Source organism: Lygodium microphyllum, chromosome 25 (genome assembly GCF_053477565.2).
Source record: "Lygodium microphyllum isolate KBCC chromosome 25, Lygodium_microphyllum_v1.1.10, whole genome shotgun sequence".
NCBI classification, from domain to species: Eukaryota; Viridiplantae; Streptophyta; class Polypodiopsida; order Schizaeales; family Lygodiaceae; genus Lygodium; species Lygodium microphyllum.
In genome coordinates, this window is record NC_141159.1 from 35698898 (window position 1) to 35718492 (window position 19595).

Consider the following 19595-nt stretch of genomic DNA (forward strand, 5'->3'; position numbering starts at 1 on the left):
CCAGGTTAAGGATTGTGATAAATAAGGATCCTAGAACATCTCCAAGACATTGCAGAAACAGTCCGATAAAGAAATCTTCACCAAGAAGGAGAGAATTGGCCTTGCTCATCATCAGTGGAGGGCACAAACAGGGAGAAATTGCTTGATCCTGCTCTAGAAATACATAGTATCTCTTGGTGGTTCGTGATCCTGGGGTCGATAACAGAAGATGCAAGAGAACAACAATCGAGAGACTGCATATGGTCTGAAGATCTTTAAAAGGGTACAAAAGCCTTAAGTTGGTGTTACAACAATTCAATGGCTGTTTAAATAGTGCTGAAAGATGAAACATTGAAGACTGTTCTTTACACAAGCTCTGAGGGTGAAGAATTTTGTTAGATTGGATGCTTCAAAAGAGGTTCACCACACCTGAGAAGTATTACCTTTGTTAACAGATTGGAGGAGTTGTAGACTGATGGATTTAGTGCTGTTCTAGAAGCCAATAAAGTATATCATCTTGCAATTGAATTCCCTTTTCTATATGCTAAAGTTGGAGATTTACAGGTTGAGGATATTGAATCACTTCTCAATGATTACAAAGACTTAGATTTTGAAGTATTATGCTCTTCCGATGATGCCTAGATTCAATAGCTCTTCAGGCTGTGAACAGCAAATTTATTGAACAAATGCATGTTAAATCAACAATCTTTGTATTCAATATGAAGAGTCTGGAGTTTACTATGGTATAGCCTGATCTCACTTGTTTAATCTTCTAGCCTGAAATTTATCAAGGACTTCTGAAGTTGCGACATTGCTTTCGAAACCCTTTGACAACGTACGGTGTCGTATTGGTGTGCATCCGAGGTGTGAAATCCACCAAAAAGTTGTGTGTGTGACATTTGTTACTTTGTACATATTTAGTTGTTGTGTTTACATTTTTGTTTTGCGTGGGCAATATAGGGAGAGAAGGCTCTCCATTAGTATGATATTATGCAGCATGAGGGCCCTGTGCCAAACAAGTTCATATTGACATGTGTTCTAAAAGCTTGTAATAGCATTGGGGCCGTAAGGCATGGTAGAATGATACCTGATCAGATAATCAGGATAGAATCTGATTTTGATGTAGAAGTAGGAAATGCACTCATTGATATGTACTCCAAACATGGAGAACCTGTTGAAGCATATGAAGTGTTCAATGAGCTGGCAAATTCAAATGTAGTATCGTGGAATGCAATCATTGCAGGATATGCAAATCATGACCTTAACAAGGAAGTACAGAGGTGTTTTCAGCAAATGCAGCTGGAAGGCACATCTCCTGATTCTGTGACTTTCGTTTGCAGCTCAAAAGCGTGTGGCACAACAGGAGCTTTACATACAGGCCATAGTGTGCATGCCGAAATAACAAAAAGGGGATTGGAAACAGAGAATTATGTGGGAAACACTCTGGTTGATATGTATAGCAAATGCAGTTCTGTAGCAGAAATACACAAAGTTTTTGATGGTCTGCAAGTTCAAGACGCAATTTTATGGGCTTCATTGATGGCAGGGTACACTGAACTTAGGCTTGCTGAGGAAGCAAGGAATTATTTCCAGCTGATGTGGCTGAGAGGCATGTGCTATGATTCTGGCATATATGTTTGCAGTTTGAAGGCTTGTGGTATCTTAGGAGATTCAGAAATGGGCCAAGGCATGCACTCCGAACTAATCAAAAGGGGGCTTGAGAGGGATGCCAATGTAGGCAACACAATCATGGATATGTATATGAAATGTGGGTTTCTAGCAGATGCATGGCAAGTGTTTGATCAATTGTTAGTTCGAGATGGAGTCACATGGAATGTTCTCATTTCAGGGTTTTCTGAACTTGATCTTGGCGAGGAGATCCTGAATTTTTATCATCAAATCCAACAGGAAGGTATGTCTACTGCTGATGCTATCACATTTGCTTGTACTGTGAAAGCTTGTGCTTCCTCTGGTGATATAAAAAACAGGCCAGATATTACATATTGAGGTAGTTACTAAGGGGCTGGAGAGAATCCTTCATGTGGGTAGTATGCTGGTGGATATGTACAACAAAGCTGGCTTGCTTACAGAAGCTCATAAGGTGTTTGAAGCCCTTCCAGATCGAAACACAGTTTCTTTGAATGCACTAGTAGCAGGCTATGTTGAACATGGGTTTGGAGAGGAAGTGGTGAACTGTGTGAAGAAGATGCAACTAGAAGGAGTTTCTCCAGATGCTATGGATGAAATAGCTAATTGCTGAAGGTCATCAACCAAATGCTGTAACATACAGTCAGCTGGTAATGGCACTATGTCGAGCTGGTAGGGCAGAGCTTGCGAGGAATACGTGCATTGAGGCTCACCAACTGTAGTTGTCTCTATCACGGGCATCATATGTCGCTGTGATGGAAGCCTGTAATGTCCATGAAATTCAATATGATTTGGAAGAGATGGGAGCTAGCTTTCTATCTCAGTCACCCATCAACTCTGCATCTGATGTTGTGAAGCCAGATTCTGAGACTGTAGAAGAAGACCTGTCTTCAGTTCAGTCAGAGTTTGACATATCTGAACAGTGAGTGTATGTATGCGTACATTACCATACTGATGACTATATTGGATTCGACAATGTCAATACAGAATTCACAGTTTCAAGATTTTTATAATCCATTATACTGACTGAGCTGAAGGAGCGTGCTTTTGTGTTATGGAATGCACAGGGAAGGAGCAAATTAGCCGGCTTTCGGGAAAAAGCAGAAAGAAAGGGGACTTTGGAGAGCTTCGAATTTAAAAAAAAAAGACGAGGCAGCAGAAATAGGGGAAAGGAGGAAGCCGATGACATCTGTGAAAACGCATATGAGAAAGAAGATTGAATGTTGGGATTGGGGGGAGAAAAAGCATCACGGTGGAGGGGGATTGACTAGATGGGAGCTCTAACTACGCGAATTCAGCAGGAATAGATTAATCATTATTCTTAGTATCGGATGCTGCACACGGAGAAAGGGGGAAAATCGTGTAAACTGAATTTTCTGTGCACCTCTGCATAATAACGAGGGGGGAAAGTGGAATTGAGTTAAAAAGGGGAATGCTTGGAGAGAAACAAGTGCCTTATGTTGCTTTGATGGATCATGGTTCAGAGATTAATCTCATAGTTCGTGGAGTTTATGAAAGTAATAGATGGCCTATGGATGTAGAGCATGGGTGGCGTATGAGAGCCGCCAACAACACTGCAGGTGATTTGTATGCTGCCTGTCCTAGTGTCAGGGTTTCGATTGGAGATGTAGAGGAGGATTTCCAATTCTTTGTGCAGGATTCATACTCTTATCCCATAATTCTTGGACAGCCATTCATCACATAGATGCGCATGGAAAAAAAAGTAATGGATGATGGATCTGCTTATGCACGAATTTGCAGTAAAGATGGTATGAGAGCAGTTCAGTTTATGACTGTGTGTGTGAACCATGTTAGAAATAGGGATACTCTTAGAGATGCACCTTTACCCACTGTGAGGGATTCGGGTTTTCATTAGGTACCACTGTTTCGCGAGACGACGGTGGTACAGAGCAGAGGAGATTGGAGTTCTCACCTCCTGGCAGCAGTGTTTTGTCCTCCAGTTTTGTTGGGTTTCCAGCAAACAGTTCGATGAGTTATCAGAACACTTCTAAATTGCCTAGAGCTGCCAAGCAGTACATATACAGGAAGGAGAAAATTTTGAAAAATGCAGGTATTTTAGAGGATGATGAGCATATAGATGGGATGTATGATAGTATGATTTGTGCAGATATGATGACAGAGATGGAAAATATGCTAAAAACTGATATGCAGAGTTGTCACAGTAATGTATTAGTGCAATCCCTGGACATGTTTCATGAAATTGCAGATTTTGTGTCACAAATAGAGTCAGAGACTGAGGTGACTCAGCAAAAAGTGTTGAGTGCTGAAGAAATTCAGCAAACAGAGTTTCTGGCTGATTATGATCAGCCTACAAAGACACAGAGGGTTGATAACTTTCAGCCAACAGAGTTTACTGCTGAAATATTTCAGCATCCAGAGTTTAGGGCTGTTCCTATGCAGTCCATAGAGCAGAGGGTTGAGGATATTCAGCCAACCACTAGAGTGCAGAATTGCTAATTTACAGCAAGATTTGAGTAATGCAGAGGATCATAATGAAGCCAGGGTTGACACAAAATACAAGACTGTGGATAAGAAGGTGAAGCCGATAGCTGTACTGCTTCCACCTGACAGTGATCAGCAAATAGAGAGGGCTGCCAAACAGCAAATTTTGAGGAATCCAGAGCATATAGGCCATAAATTTTCAGCAGAGACTCTTGCTGAATTAAAAATTGGAAATGATGATTTCTTGCTACCCACAGAGAAGCAATGCTTTCAGGAGATGCTTGAGCGACATGGAAGGGGGTTTGCTTTTTTCCCGCATGAGATTGGATGTGTGAATCCAGATATTGTTGCTCCTATGGTGATCTTTACTATTCCTCATATTCTATGGAACCTCCGACCTATTCTAGTGCCTAAGGCATACCTACCAAAGCTAATTGACTTGTTGAATGAGAAAATCAGGATGGGAATCCTAGAGCCGTCATCTGCACCATACTCAAATAGGTGGTTTACGGTTCCAAAGAAGAATGGTACTCTCCGATTTATACAGGACATGCAGCCAGTAAACAGAGTTACTATCAGGAATGTTGGTATAGGTCCAGTTGTGGATGAGTTTGCAGAAGCATTTATTGGATGTGCCATCTATTCTTTAGGTGATTTGTATTCGGGATATGATCAGTTTCAGCTGGCTTTGGAAAGCAGGGACATAACCACTATGAGAACTCCTATTGGGCTTGTCAGGATGTGTACCTTGCCTCAAGGTGCCACTAATTCTGTTGTGCATATGATGAATGCCATGCATAAGGTCCTTCGTGATTACATACCTCAGCTTACCATGCCTTTTTTGGATGATGTGCCCATTAAGGGGTGTGCAGAAGAAGAGAAGAATGAGAGTCTAAATGAGCAGGGATGCAGATATTTTGTGGCTGATCATATTTCAACTTGTGAAAAGATTTTGGCCAGGCTAGAAGAAGTGAACTTGACACTATCAAGGCAAAAATCTGTTTTTGGAGTAAATGAGGTTGTCATTGTTGGCCATATGTGTGGGTATTATGGCAGGAAACCCTCACCTGAGAAGGTGGATACTATAGGCAAGATTATGGTGTATTGTTGTACCACTTCAGAGGTACGGAGATTCATTGGAGCTTGTGTGTTTTATATGATTTGGATGCCCCATTTTGCACACATAGCAGATTGTTTATATCAGCTGTTTCGAAAGGGGCAGAAATTTTGTTGGGATAAGAGCCACACTAGAGCCATGCGGAAATTGAAAAAGTTATTGCAGATTGCTCCTACTCTCAGGAAAGCAGATTATAATTGTGGAAGGCCTATTGTATTGACAGTTGACACTAGTCCAGTTGGCATAGGTTGGGCTGTGGATCAAGATGATGCAGATGGAAACAGATATGCAATTCGGTTTGGGGCGAAAGTCCTAAATGAGAGACAGAGGAGGTATCCGCAAATCAAGAGGGAATTACTCGGAATTGTTACGGCTCTCAAATTTGACAAGGAGTACTTTATTGGAGCCTCAGTTGTGGTAGAGACAGATTGCTTGCCATTGATAGGTATGATTACGAGTTGTTCTACTCTGGATATAGCTATGCTAAGATGGATTACATACATCAAGTCATTAAATCCAGAATTTAAACACATAGCAGGGAAGGATAATCCAGTGGCGGATATGCTGTCTAGAGCCAGATATGATGATGAGGAGACACTACTTGCAGAAGAGGATGATGCAGAAATTTCAGCCGCTATGATTGATCATGTTTGCCATGTCTATGATATTGTGGCTTTCATAGAAGAATTCTATGTTGGAGATTGGTTGCAGATTGGCAAGTACCTTAGTACACTAAGCAAAAGAGATGAATGGACAGATGAAGAGTTCAAGAAGATTAGAAGAAAATCCTATGGTTATTTTCTCAAGGACGGAATTCTTTGGAAGCACCCAAAGAAAAGAGGTGGATTACCCTTACGGGTTGTCTGCAATAAAGAGACACAGTTACAGGTGATGAGGGAGTTTCATGAGAGTCCTTGGGCTGGTCATAGAGGAGTGTGGACTACTTATGAGAAAATCAAGGAGAAATATTGGTGGAAAGGCATGTATAGAGATGTTTCTCACTTTGTAGAGACTTGCAGAGACTGCCGATGTATTCGGTAGTGCGTCATCGAGGTGAGCTTCATCTGACCTATCCACTATGCATTCATTATAAGTGGGTAGTTGACTTGGTTACTATGCCTATGGGTTTATGGCAGATGAGATATATTGTTTTGGCTAGAGAGGATCTTACCAATCATGTTGAGGGCAGACCTTTGAGAACGAAGACCACTAGTGCAGTGTGTAAGTTCTTATTGGAAGAAATTTTCTGCAGGTATGGCTGTGTGGGTAAGATCACTGCAGATCGCGGTGAATTGGATGCAGAAGAAGCTAGGGAGTTTTTCTCTCAACTAGGAATCAAGTTGGCTCTAACCACAGCATACAATCCAGAGGGAAATGGGAAGAGTGAAAGAGGGCATCCGCCGATAGTGAAAGCATTAGCCAAAGCATGCAGAGGACGGATTGGAGAATGGCCGAGACTTCTACCATTTGCTTTGTGGGCTGATCGTACGACTCATAGTATTACCACAGGATATATGCCCGCAGAGTTGATGTATGGTCAGAAACCGGTTATGCCGACTGAGACTTGTGCTTTGACTTGGTCAGTTTTACCTTGGCAGGAGGATTTGACGAGAGAGGAGCTCTTAGCTCTTCGGATCCAGCAGTTGGAGAGAAGACCAGAGGATATTCAGCTAGCTATTGACAGGTTGAAGGTTGCTAGACTTAGAAATAAGGACACGTTTGACAGCAGGCATCGTTTGCGGCCTAGAGCAATAGAAGACGGAGACTGGGTATTAGTCTTTGATAGCAGTCTTGAAAATCAGTATACTGCACTTCGAAAGATGGTGAAAAGATGGTTTGGGCCATACATAGTCAGACATGTCTTTGACAATGCAACATATGAGCTGACAGAATTGGATGGGACAGTGCTTAGAGTGCCTATTGCAGGGAAAAGAATCAAGATTTTCAAGAAAAGAGATGATGAGGATTATGCATTGGAAGAATTTGCAAGAGAAGAGCAACGAGAAGAAACTCCAGTAGAAGAGACAGATGATATGACAGATAATCTTGCTGAAATACCAGAAATACACAATGAAGAGATGGATCTATTCGTGGATCTTGACGACAATGATCATGGGTAGTTGGCATCCGGAGGATGCGCAGGATTAGAGGGGGTGGATGTCGTATTGCTGTCATCCGAGGTGTGAAATCCACCAAAAAGTTGTGTGTGTGACATTTGTTACTTTGTACATATTTAGTTGTTGTGTTTACATTTTTGTTCTGTGTGGGCAGTATAGGGAGAGAACGCTCTCCATTAGTATGATATTATGCAGCATGAGGGCCCTGTGCCAAACAAGTTCATATTGACATGTGTTCTAAAAGCTTGTAATAGCATTGGGGCCGTAAGGCATGGTAGAATGATACCTGATCAGATAATCAGGATAGAATCCGATTTTGATGTAGAAGTAGGAAATGCACTTATTGATATGTACTCCAAACATGGAGAACCTGCTGAAGCATATGAAGTGTTCAATGAGCTGGCGAATTCAAATGTAGTATCGTGGAATGCAATCATTGCAGGATATGAAGTACAGAGGTGTTTTCAGCAAATGCAGCTGGAAGGCACATCTCCTGATTCTGTGACTTTCGTTTGCAGCTCAAAAGCATGTGGTACAGCAGGAGCTTTACATACAGGCCATAGTGTGCATGCCGAAATAACAAAAAGGGGATTGGAAACAGAGAATTATGTGGGAAACACTCTGGTTGATATGTATAGCAAATGCAGTTCTGTAGCAGAAATACACAAAGTTTTTGATGGTCTGCAAGTTCAAGACACAATTTTATGGGCTTCATTGATGGCACGGTACACTGAACTTGGGCTTGCTGAGGAAGCAAGGAATTATTTCCAGCTGATGCTGCTGAGAGGCATGGGCCCTTGGTACATCAGCTTCATGGTCTCTAGTTTTAGTTTGTATCATAAGCTTCCTTGGCACCCTATTATTTTCTTCTTTCCAAGCATGTAGTGGAGTATTGCCTATTGATGGAGGACTTTTGATGCCTCTTTGGCACTATGCTACTAGCATCTTTCTTAGATATGGTGATCGGTGTTTTTGTACTAATGTTATGGTTTGCTGCTATCAACATCATGGAAATACCTATAGAGCTGCAGATAGTAGCCAATAACTCCACTATATCAATAGGTCATTGTCCCAAGGAAGCTTGGCCAATTTCTTCCATGCAATGCCTGGTCAATGTGCACCCCAGCATTGGCAAACCCTTCCTTGTCATGGGTGGAGGTACACTCCTTTGCCTTGTCTCTTTCTTCAATGTAGTTTGACTAGTATAATTAGCCACCTTATTTTATTCTGGCATATATGTTTGCAGTTTGAAGGCTTGTGGTATCTTAGGAGATTCAGAAATGGGCCAAGGCATGCACTCCGAACTAATCAAAAGGGGGCTTGAGAGGGATGCCAATGTAGGCAACACAATCATGGATATGTATATGAAATGTGGGTTTCTAGCAGATGCATGGCAAGTGTTTGATCAATTGTTAGTTCGAGATGGAGTCACATGGAATGTTCTCATTTCAGGGTTTTCTGAACTTGATCTTGGCGAGGAGATCCTGAATTTTTATCATCAAATCCAACAGGAAGGTATGTCTACTGCTGATGCTATCATATTTGCTTGTACTGTGAAAGCTTGTGCTTCCTCTGGTGATATAAAAAACAGGCCAGATATTACATACTGAGGTAGTTACTAAGGGGCTGGAGAGAATCCTTCATGTGGGTAGTATGCTGGTGGATATGTACAACAAAGCTGGCTTGCTTACAGAAGCTCATAAGGTGTTTGAAGCCCTTCCAGATCGAAACACAGTTTCTTTGAATGCACTAGTAGCAGGCTATGTTGAACATGGGTTTGGAGAGGAAGTGGTGAACTGTGTGAAGAAGATGCAACTAGAAGGAGTTTCTCCAGATGCTATGGATGAAATAGCTGATTGCTGAAGGTCATCAACCAAATGCTGTAACATACAGTCAGCTGGTAATGGCACTATGTCGAGCCGGTAGGGCAGAGCTTGCGAGGAATACGTGCATTGAGGCTCACCAACTGTAGTTGTCTCTATCACGGGCATCATATGTCGCTGTGATGGAAGCCTGTAATGTCCATGAAATTCAATATGATTTGGAAGAGATGGGAGCTAGCTTTCTGTCTCAGTCACCCATCAACTCTGCATCTGATGTTGTGAAGCCAGATTCTGAGACTATAGAAGAAGACCTGTCTTCAGTTCAGTCAGAGTTTGACATATCTGAACAGTGAGTGTATGTATGCGTACATTACCATACTGATGACTATATTGGATTCGACAATGTCAATACAGAATTCACAGTTTCAAGATTTTTATAATCCATTATACTGACTGAGCTAAAGGAGCGTGCTTTTGTGTTACGGAATGCACAGGGAAGGAGCAAAGTAGCCAGCTATTTCGGGAAAAAGCAGAAAGAAAGGGGACTTTGGAGAGCTTCGAATTTAAAAAAAAAGACGAGGCAGCAGAAATAGGGGAAAGGAGGAAGCCGATGACATCTGTGGAAACACATATGAGAAAGAAGATCGAATGCTGGGATTGGGGGGAGAAAAAGCATCACGGTCGAGGGGGATCGACTAGACGGGAGCTCTAACTACGTGAATTCAGCAGGAATAGATTAATCATTATTCTCAGTATCGGATGCTGCACACGGAGAAAGGGGGGAAATCATGTAAACTGAATTTTCTGTGTACCTCTGCATAATAACTGGGGGGGAAAGTGGAATTGAGTTAAAAAGGGGAGAGCTTTCCACAAAGAGGATATGGAACCTTTCGAAAGCGCTTCACAGAGTAACGGCCTGCTGTACATGGGACAAATGTAGCATGCTTGTTCACTGACAGCAATGTAATCAGCGAAAGAGATGTTGTGGATCTGAACATCATCAAAACTCCAGCGGTCAAACAACTAAACTTCAGGATTGAGAATAACATCTACCACCGCCATGGTAGAATCTCAAGCGATAGAAGACAGCCGCACTGCTCTGCTACTCCAATGGATGGTCGTCAATCTGAAAACCACCTATTTGCAACCCTTAGGAAGACCTTGCTTCCATCGGATCTGTATCACAGTTAGAGTATAAGGTGAAGAGGGTGATCCTTGAGAGCATTCACATGCTTATAAGGGATCGTGTTGAAAATATTCCTAATGGAGATGGCTATGGAGCTTAGCTTGGAGGACCACTGTGGATTTAAATTACAGAAAGAGAGAATTATCAAGACAACTTACACTGCCAATAGAAGGTCAATGATATAGCAATGATACACTATATCCAAATCCAGCAAGCCCTGCAAAAACTAGAAGCTCCCTCATTATATCAGAATGACATTACCTTCTACAACAGGAAAGTCAGACGGTGTGTTCGCAGGTCATTAGAGACATAACAGGTCTGCAACCTGTAATTCTGTTTACAGAGATCAAATTCTTGCCTTAATCTTTGGCTGTTGATCTGTTTATACAAGGTTCAATTGTACAGCTTACTAGAAACTTTAGAGAATGAGAACGTGTTGTGGAGGTTGCCACTACAAGCTAATCTGGTTGTCTGGTTGTGCTGGTTGGCAAAGGACAACATATTCTTGATTCCTTACCATCATCCACAAGTCTTGATCTTAACAAGGGGGAGTTGCAAAGACTAGAACAATGATGGAAGATAAAGAGTTAATGGATTTGCTATTTTCTTTCCTGGATTCGAAGATCTCGATCTGATTTCTTCTTCTTGAACCTTGTATTTGTTATTGGCAGAAATAAAACAGAGAGTTGGCATCATTTTTCTCATCTTGTTTATTCACTTGATTGATCTTCTATCTTGGAATTTCTCAAGGACCTTTGAGGTTGCGACTTTACTTTCGAAAACCCTTCGACAACGGTTGCTCATATTTCATTGTGGTTTGCTATGTGTGGCTAGCTTCATGTGTGTATATGAGTGGTGGATTATTTGATGCACTTAATGAATGGCTATGAGGCAAATTATATGTACACTAAACTCCCATGGATAGAGTTGAAGAGATGTGAACAGAGTCGGCTACACTACACAATTCTTGTAAGTGTGGTGTTGTAAGAATGGATGTACTATGATGGAAGCACGATTAGAAAATGTACTTTGATAGATGCAAACTTAGAAGGGATGCCTTGTAAGGTCTATGTGTGTAGAGGTGGAGAGGCTTCCAAAGGAGACTACAAGATATGAGCCATCTAGTGACATTTAAAGAAAATAAATTATTAATTAAAAAACTTACCCTTATGATCATTAAAAGCATCGATATATATGTTTCTACAAAAACATTGCAATATAGGTCAATATTTGCATTGCTATAGTGACACATGTAGTTTTATTTGTGATACTAATAACGATGCATGTAGGTTTTATTTGCAACACTAATAGTGATGATTACGAAAGTTTCTTTGGGGGGTGGTAGGACATAAAGCCCTATCATCCTTCCACCCACATGTGCTGAGAAAATCTCCACAAATAATTTATAGATTGAGAGTACAACTCTTGTTTAAACAAAATCATCATGAGATGGTAGAAAAGAAATGTTTTTTGATCTAATTTCCAAATGAGTACAGCATCGAAAAATGATATCTCATAAACCTACATGGACTGATGGGGAGACGAATCCAAAAACAAACAAATATATCAATAAATATCGCAATATGCTGCAAGTCCATACAAAAGATGAGAAATATATAAAAGCAGGGCTGCATAGAAAGAGTGTGTATGGACCATAAGGCCAAAAAAGAAAGGGATGCATACTCCACAAATCCAAGTGACTGCTACAAGTCCTCCCTATATCTAAGAACTCATCTTGATGCAATAGAGTGTCAAATGGAATTTATAATATAAAACAACCAAATATTAATCTATATAACATAATACATCACAAAGTAACTAGAAATTAGAACTAGGAGAGAGACATGTCTTACTAGATCTCTGCATGCATACAATCTATTGATAAGAGAATTGAGATTGTACTTCTTTACATACCGAGTCTCCAACCCTGTGGGATTACAACTTGTGATAGAGTATTGCAAGGAAAATAAAGTAGCATTGTAAGAAATAAGATTTTTAGTACAAGTACTATACCAAATAAGAAAGTGAATATAACTAAAAGAAAATGTTGAAACCTAAAATAGGCTCGACAATGGCTCTAAGGCAATATGCAGGCCTCTACTACTCACCTTAAACCACCCCAGACAGTCTCATGTCCAAGAGTATTTAAGAACTTTGCATTTGCATGATTTTGTAGTTCAAAAAATGATTCTTTTCCCACTCTGCGGAGAGAGTCTCTAAACATGCTAGTGTCATACACCACGTAGCACACACAAAGAGAGCACCCCTGAGCTGATCATCACGGCTCCACTATGGCTCTCCTACATGCAAGGATTAGCCTCAATATGCGCCATGAACACTCAACATATTTGAAACAAACTCCACTCTTTTGATAAATGGATCCAAGAGATAATGAGTAATCCTCACCGAATAAGCCCCAAGGAACTAGATATCTATCCCTACGGCTTAGGATACCTCACATTCTCAATGTAGGTCATCACTTATACAAACATGTGCTATGCATTTAGGATATGATACCATATGGTGTGTTAATGTAATTGCATTGTCCTCAAACAAATTTATTCATTAAAAGTCAACAACATGAAAGTGCACAGATAGTTCTTTTCATCCTTCTCTTTGTTTCTCTCTCCCCTTCTTTCTCCTCTTTTTTATTTCCATCCCTCTCTATTTCTCTCTCTCTCTCTCTCTCTCTCTCTCTCTATTTGCTTCTCTTCCTCCTCCTTCCTCTCCTTCTCCCTCCCCTCTCTTTCTTTCCCTCCCTGTCTCTATATTTCTCTCTCCCCCTTTCTTTCTAGGCTCTTTGTTTCTCTCCTTTCTTCTTTCTTTCTTTCTCTCCCTCCCTTCCTCTCTCTATTTCTCCAGCTCTTTGAATGCATCCATTTACAAACAAGAAGATAAAGAGGACAAAAGAAAATACACAAAAAAAGATAAGAGAAACAAGGCACCTACCTCAAGGGCTCGAAAAAGAAACCCTTCACTTTCATGGCTTCCCTCCCTTTTCTCCTTCGTGCTCCTCTCCTCTTTCCTTGCAAACCATGGTGTCAATGGCATTTTGTCGATCTCTCTCTCCCTCTCCCTCCCTCACACACACACACACATGCACGCATGCATGCACGCACGCACGCACGCACGCACACACACACACATACACAAAGATTCAAGCTCTCTCCCTCTCTCTTTCACTAATTTTGTTTTGTTGCCCTCAAACTACTGTACTTGGGTTTTTTTCGGTGTTCATAATAGCATCACCATTTGTGTTGTTATTTGTATCTCTATTTGTGACACAAATAGCAACATAAATATTGATGCTTTTTGTGATGCTTTTTGCATCACAAATAGAGACACCACTAATTTTCATCGAAAATGACTCTCATTATGTCTTCATTCCCTTGTAGTGGCATAGATGCATAATCATTATGAAGTGAATGCACACTAAGCTTATTTTTCTCTTCTTGATGTGGCTCTTCCTCTTTGGTGACTGTTCTTTTATTTCTCTTCTTCTTTCTTACTAGATAGTCCATGATGTAGAGCTCCTTCTACAATGATGGAGATAACCCTATGATGGTGTGATGATGGTGGCCTATCCTCACAACTCACATGATGTTGATTGTGGCCATGAATTTGAGGCTCAAACTTGTGGATTTGAGACCATAGGATGTCATGGCCAATGTGTCTATAACAATGAGGGTGTGATGAGGATTATGATGATGGCAATGAAGGTGATGATGATGATGATGTGAATGATGATGGTGGTAGTGAAGATGATGATGGTGGTGGTTAAGACAATGATCATGGTAGTGAAGATGATGATGAGGGTGATGATGGTGGTGGTAGGAGTGATGAGTGTAGAGGAGTGGTGAGTGAAGACGATGAGGAGGGTGATGATGATGGTACAAGAAGGTGGGTTGGACACGTAGGTAGCATTGGAGATGAAGACCAATGTCGAGGGGTATTGTGTATAGCCATAGTCAACCTATGATCATCCAGATAAGATATGAAAGATGTGACCAAGTTGATGCCAATAAATTTTTTTAATTATATAATAACAATGTAGAAAGAGATCAGATACCTAGATATTCCATATTATAATGAGTTACTTATCTAGGGAAGAGGTAACTCTATCTTGATAAGTGTCTTACTCAAAGTCTCTTTGATCCAATTCTGTGGTATTTATCCTAGGACCACTTGAGTTGAACCATGCTCCTATATTTATAGTATCTTCAACCTTGCCCTTCCTTCTGCTAATAGAGTGCTTTTCATGAAAGAAATTAAAAAAAAACCTCAAATTTTCCAATTATATTATTTTATTTCTTAATATTTTTCTCAATTTATTTTGTTGTATGCTTCCTACTATCTTTATTGTGAGTGATTTTGGTAACAAAACTTTAAGTGAAGAGATCAAAGAAGCCTCAAAAGCACACAACTCGATAGTGTACTGCCTTATTTGGGCGTCACACAATTAGCCCTTCAGTTGTGTTTAAGCCTACATTTTTCATTGATGCATACTTTGGGGTGCGCCATTTTACCGAGAAGAATCAAGCTTTTCAACTTTGGCTTCATTTTTGTTTCATACAAAAGCATAGAAGCTTCTATGGTCTTCAATCATTAGACTATGATTAGTTAACATACTCACATTTATATGGTATGAACTAGTTTTTTTTTTAAATGTAGCTCATATATAAAAGGTTTCACACTCATATGAGATGAACTGGTTTGGAGGAGAGGTATTTCATGCCTTTCAATTTCTTAATCGCATTTTCTCAAACATGTTTTTACATAGGACTTCTTGAATTGGTTCCTTAAGTATTTCCTGTGACTTTTAGAAGGTACATGAGATTTGGTAGCAAACATTATAGCTCTTGGTATCATTTTTGTATTTTTCACTCAAGGAAGTTACTACCTCTACATCATATGCATTCAAGGAATATTTATAAATGTCTTTATCTGTGATTTTTTTCTAAATAAAACATAACCCTTTTCTATTCAATTTGTAACTAACCCCTTTAACTTACATCCTTCTATATGTAAAAAATGTATAAAAACGGTATTTCAAAAATACCTTATTTTGAACCCACATGATGCACACATATATTCATGAGTAACTTACCTGAGATTTTTTCATGGCTATTCATATGCATCAACAGATATACTCTCAAAAAGCTTTGTACAAGGGAAGAAAATAGTAGCTCATACACAAGAATTGACCAGGAAATGAATACTTATGAAAATCAAGAAAGCATATTGTGCAAAAAGGAAAATTCCTAATCTACGAGTCTATACATACACTATGGAAAATAAATCCCACACAAAAAACACTAATGAAGATACACTGTAATCTTGCCACTTGGCACTTCTCTTAGGTTATTTGCAAGTGGATACCTAGAACCACAACATTCGGCTATGGCAGTGCATTGTGAGGTAGTAGGGGGGGTACAGTGCGGGCCATAGAGGGCAATGAGAGGCTAGATGTGCGGTTGAGATAGCTACTATAGGTGACAAAGTGACGAGACTATAGGTGGCAAAGTGCAGGTGGTCAAGATGGATTATAGAGGGCATGGAGACAATAGTAGTGTGACATGGTAATGGCATTGCACAAACACAATAAGATGGGGGTGGATCACGTGGCCATGGTGATATGGAGATGGGGACAACAATTGAGTAATCACACCTAGTCTTGCATAGGAGCAAAGATAAGGAAGAAGAAGAAGAAGACAAAGTGATTATGATGGGGGGTGGATAATTATAGCAAGCTTCCCACCTTTTCTAAAGAAATATTCTTTTTTTAAAATAAAAAAATTAATCCCCCCTTCATGCTATAAGCTCAAAACATGTACTTCTAATGCATGCATGTATAGGCATAATTGTGGATTCCTCCTCCTTGTGAGTTTTCTTGTGCATGACATCCCCAACTAGCTCTTTGCCCCTTCTCACACTACAACACAAGACTTCTTGTCTAATCATGATTGCGTGACCAGAAGACGTCATTCGATGGGTGAAATGATCCCACGGAATAGATGCGGCACTTGTGCAACAAGTTGCAACGTCGCATGATCTTGTGGTTCTATCACAAGAGAGTTGCCAATTCCTTGGAATGAGATTGGTAGATTCTTGCGCAAGTTTATCTTGCAAGAGGATGAGTAGTCATCCTGTTATATCACCTTTTCTTGGGAAAAGTTGCCAAGATAAGGGAATTTGGTATTTGCTTGGAAGCAAAGGACCAATCAATAATTTGGAGCGACATAGTCGCCATGATTTACTGTTAATAAAACCTAAGGTATTGGTTAAGTTGGGTTAATAGGGTATGGCCCTAACCCGAGGACAAAAGGGAGAACAGACAAACCCTTGGGAATCTTGCCAAGTCGAAATTGATCTCAGATCAAATGCTGAATGCATTTGGAGAGAAGGATTCACTCCTTAGCAGTTGGCCAATTAAACAACCACTGAAAATGATTGTGCTTGTAACAGTTTAGAAGCACTGTTTGCATTGTTTTCCCAAGGAACTAAAAAATGGAAAGATATTTAATGCTTCAGGTTGAAGGCCTGAAGGGAGAGGCAGTTCAGTTACCCCCGATTGTCTCCCTGACCCTAACCAAGGGGGTTTTTAGCGGCGCCGGGAAGGTGGACCGAACCCGTCGCGTGAGATCTCTCCATTGAGCGCTACTTGGAGCAAGAGGACGCTTGGGTGCTAGGGGGGCTCTGGCTGTAAATCCGTTGCCTTCCGGGCCTTGCACAAGAGGCCAACATGACTCGAGATTGGATCTCGAGGCCTGCATACTAGTCTACGGCGGAATCTTGGATTAGTGATCCCTGTGGATTGCTGGATAGCCTTCGGGCGGATTATGGATAAGCCTGCGGGCTGGACTTTATTAATGTATTCCAAAGATAAATATGATAATCTGTTGAAAAGGAACTTGTTTGACACTGCTTTTCTATGTCAAGTGCTACAATTATGTGAAGGAACCAGTGTCTAACAAGCTAATTAAGGAAGCTGCTTGATGCATGTCCAACTAAATGTGGTAGGTTATTTGACAACTAAAGCAACCTTGAGGAAAGTGCGGTGGATGTGGCCATGGGTCCGTCCTACAGATGGGTGGTCCCGGTTGGCCAGGAACTTTTCTCAATCATAATGGATAGCAACGAGATCTTCTCAAAGGAAATGAATAGCAAGGGCGCTGATCTAGAGTCTAGGCTATAATAATCCCAGTTTATGCTGTTTTCCGGGAACAGAATGGGACTATGCCTTATGGCAGAGAGGTTGAGCCTTGCATCCCTTTCGTTTCCAAGTATTAATATTGAATTCTTCGTTGTAGATATATTTCCATCAACAATTACTCAATGGCAACCTGTCTCGCAATCAGGAGCTTCCGATAAGGATGCTACACATTGATCTAAGTAAATAAGCATTTCTAACGATTGAAGTCCAACAAATAACCCTTCCTAAACTCCTCATAGGGATCCCCTAAAAATATTCGTTCTATAAACTACATAAGATAGATAAAGCAAGCACCCCCCCAGGTAGCTGTCATGGGCCCTCTACGGCTCTCCTACACCTCAAGCATTGGCCGCCCTGAGATGCATCGTGAACACATAAAGCACATATGACACATAATACTCTCTTCTAAACAATCATTCTAGGAGATAAAATACAATTCTTGTTGAACACTTCCCAAAGGAAACAAACCACTAACCCTACGGCTTAGGATACCTCACTCTTAGCGTGGGTAAATATTTATAAAGAGAATTGCCATGCCTCTAGGATGATACAATGTGTTGAATGCATTGCAACTGTGAATGATTCTTAGTGCTCAACCATTTTTATTCATTTCAAACAACATTGTGACAATGCAAAACCATTTCTTTTCATGCTTCCATTCTAAACGTAATTACTACATTGCATAAGGTCAGCACCGAGCATGCTCATGCTACTGAACCCTCTAATTCTCAAAACACGCGTACCCTATATACAAAGTGTATCAGAAACATTCAACTTTAACATGTAATCAATACTTATTACCCCCTCCTCTCCCTACCATTTAGAGTTGTGCATTCGATGTAGGTTTAGAGAGTGTTTTGATATATTTTTCTTCATTAAAAAGTGATAAATACTCACTTCAACATAAAAAATAAATTGAGGCTAAAACTCGTGCTTCAATCATGTCATACATCCACTAACACATATTATTTTTTCCTATTTTTCAAGCATAAAACCATAATTTTTTTCTATTTGTTCTTATTTATTTATTAGTTAATATTGATATTTCTTGATTTTTTATGACTTGATTAGACTTACAAAGATTTATTCTCATTCCTCATGTCATCCCATGCAAACAACATTGACACATCAAAACACCCAAACTCCATGATTTGCCTTAAAACCACAATTTTACAGGTTTTGCGTGTTTATAGAAAAATTAATAAATGACCACTTTTTGCTGATTTTCTTCATGTTTCACATAGATCACATCATTGAAAATAAAAAAGAACCATTTACAAACATCTGAATAATGAAATTTATCACTTACTCATAAAACTATGTTTTATTTCACACGCATTTCACATTTGGAAGGCCACTGACGCTAATTAACAGCTATTGACGCTCCTCCAATTATGGATCTACTCTCCATCATGTCTCAGCATCATCTCCCAATCAAATCTCTTAAATTAGCCCACCTCCTTCTCTCATAGATTGATGCATAGAAACAAGCACTGAGAGGAGAGAGAGGGAGGAGAGAGAAATATTGATTTGTGTGATTCCACATCAGGTAGCCATTTTGTGTGATCCAATAGGTAGTTAGAAGCAAGAAATTCATGGAGTACATTGATGTCATCAGTTTGGTGGCTTGCTTGTAGCCTCTCTACCCCTTCTCCACAAAAAACGAAGCCATATGGGAGGTCATGTCTGATCACGCTCTTTGAAAAAACGGTCCCCCCCATGTCAAAGATGTAAGATCCACACTCTTTAACTTTAGTCAATTTTGACCCTTCGGATGTCCACCCTCTCACAATTCCTTTGTTTGTGACCAATTGACAATCCAAAAATCCTATGCATTCGGCTTGATATCTCGAATGACCGAGAAGTCATCTTCTTCAATCTGGTAGTCAAAAATTTATGAAAATTTTTGCAATCATCACAATTGTCGAAATTTTCATTCTTGTCTTCCAGGGTTACTTTAAATCACCAAATTTGCATCTTCTGCTTCTGTTGGCTTTAAATTTCCACATAAAAATTGCATCATTTTGCTCCTTTCTAGCATGTATTGGGC

The 19595-nt window shown here is 40.2% G+C and overlaps 3 protein-coding genes across 3 annotated transcripts; all 3 read left to right on the forward strand.

Moving 5' to 3' along the window:
• The first annotated feature begins 969 nt into the window (after positions 1–969).
• Positions 970–2239, forward strand: LOC148014082 (pentatricopeptide repeat-containing protein At4g39530-like). The gene is made up of 2 exons (XM_087666517.1): positions 970–1891; positions 1968–2239. The coding sequence occupies exons 1-2, from the start codon at positions 970–972 to the stop codon at positions 2237–2239; spliced, it is 1194 nt and encodes a 397-aa protein (XP_087522643.1).
• A 142-nt stretch (positions 2240–2381) lies between these two features.
• On the forward strand, positions 2382–8208 carry LOC148014083 (putative pentatricopeptide repeat-containing protein At3g23330). The gene is made up of 2 exons (XM_087666518.1): positions 2382–2548; positions 7578–8208. The coding sequence occupies exons 1-2, from the start codon at positions 2382–2384 to the stop codon at positions 8206–8208; spliced, it is 798 nt and encodes a 265-aa protein (XP_087522644.1).
• On the forward strand, positions 7873–9541 carry LOC148014084 (pentatricopeptide repeat-containing protein At3g26630, chloroplastic-like). Its single transcript, XM_087666941.1, has 2 exons — positions 7873–8481; positions 8570–9541. The coding sequence occupies exons 1-2, from the start codon at positions 8426–8428 to the stop codon at positions 8931–8933; spliced, it is 420 nt and encodes a 139-aa protein (XP_087523067.1). The 5' UTR covers positions 7873–8425; the 3' UTR covers positions 8934–9541.
• The last annotated feature ends 10054 nt before the right edge of the window (positions 9542–19595 follow it).

What these genes read in the sequence shown, in the direction of transcription:
- LOC148014084 (XM_087666941.1), top strand. Translation starts at nt 8,426, where the DNA reads ATGCCTGGTCAATGTGCACCCCAGCATTGGCAAACCCTTCCTTGTCAT. An exon ending in CTTCCTTGTCATGGGTGGAG is followed by an intron (nt 8,482 to 8,569) that starts GTACACTCCTTT and finishes ATATGTTTGCAG; the next exon opens with TTTGAAGGCTTGTGGTATCT.
- LOC148014082 (XM_087666517.1), top strand. Translation starts at nt 970, where the DNA reads ATGCAGCATGAGGGCCCTGTGCCAAACAAGTTCATATTGACATGTGTT. An exon ending in TCATCAAATCCAACAGGAAG is followed by an intron (nt 1,892 to 1,967) that starts GTATGTCTACTG and finishes TATAAAAAACAG; the next exon opens with GCCAGATATTACATATTGAG.
- LOC148014083 (XM_087666518.1), top strand. Translation starts at nt 2,382, where the DNA reads ATGGAAGCCTGTAATGTCCATGAAATTCAATATGATTTGGAAGAGATG. An exon ending in GAGTTTGACATATCTGAACA is followed by an intron (nt 2,549 to 7,577) that starts GTGAGTGTATGT and finishes AGCTTGTAATAG; the next exon opens with CATTGGGGCCGTAAGGCATG.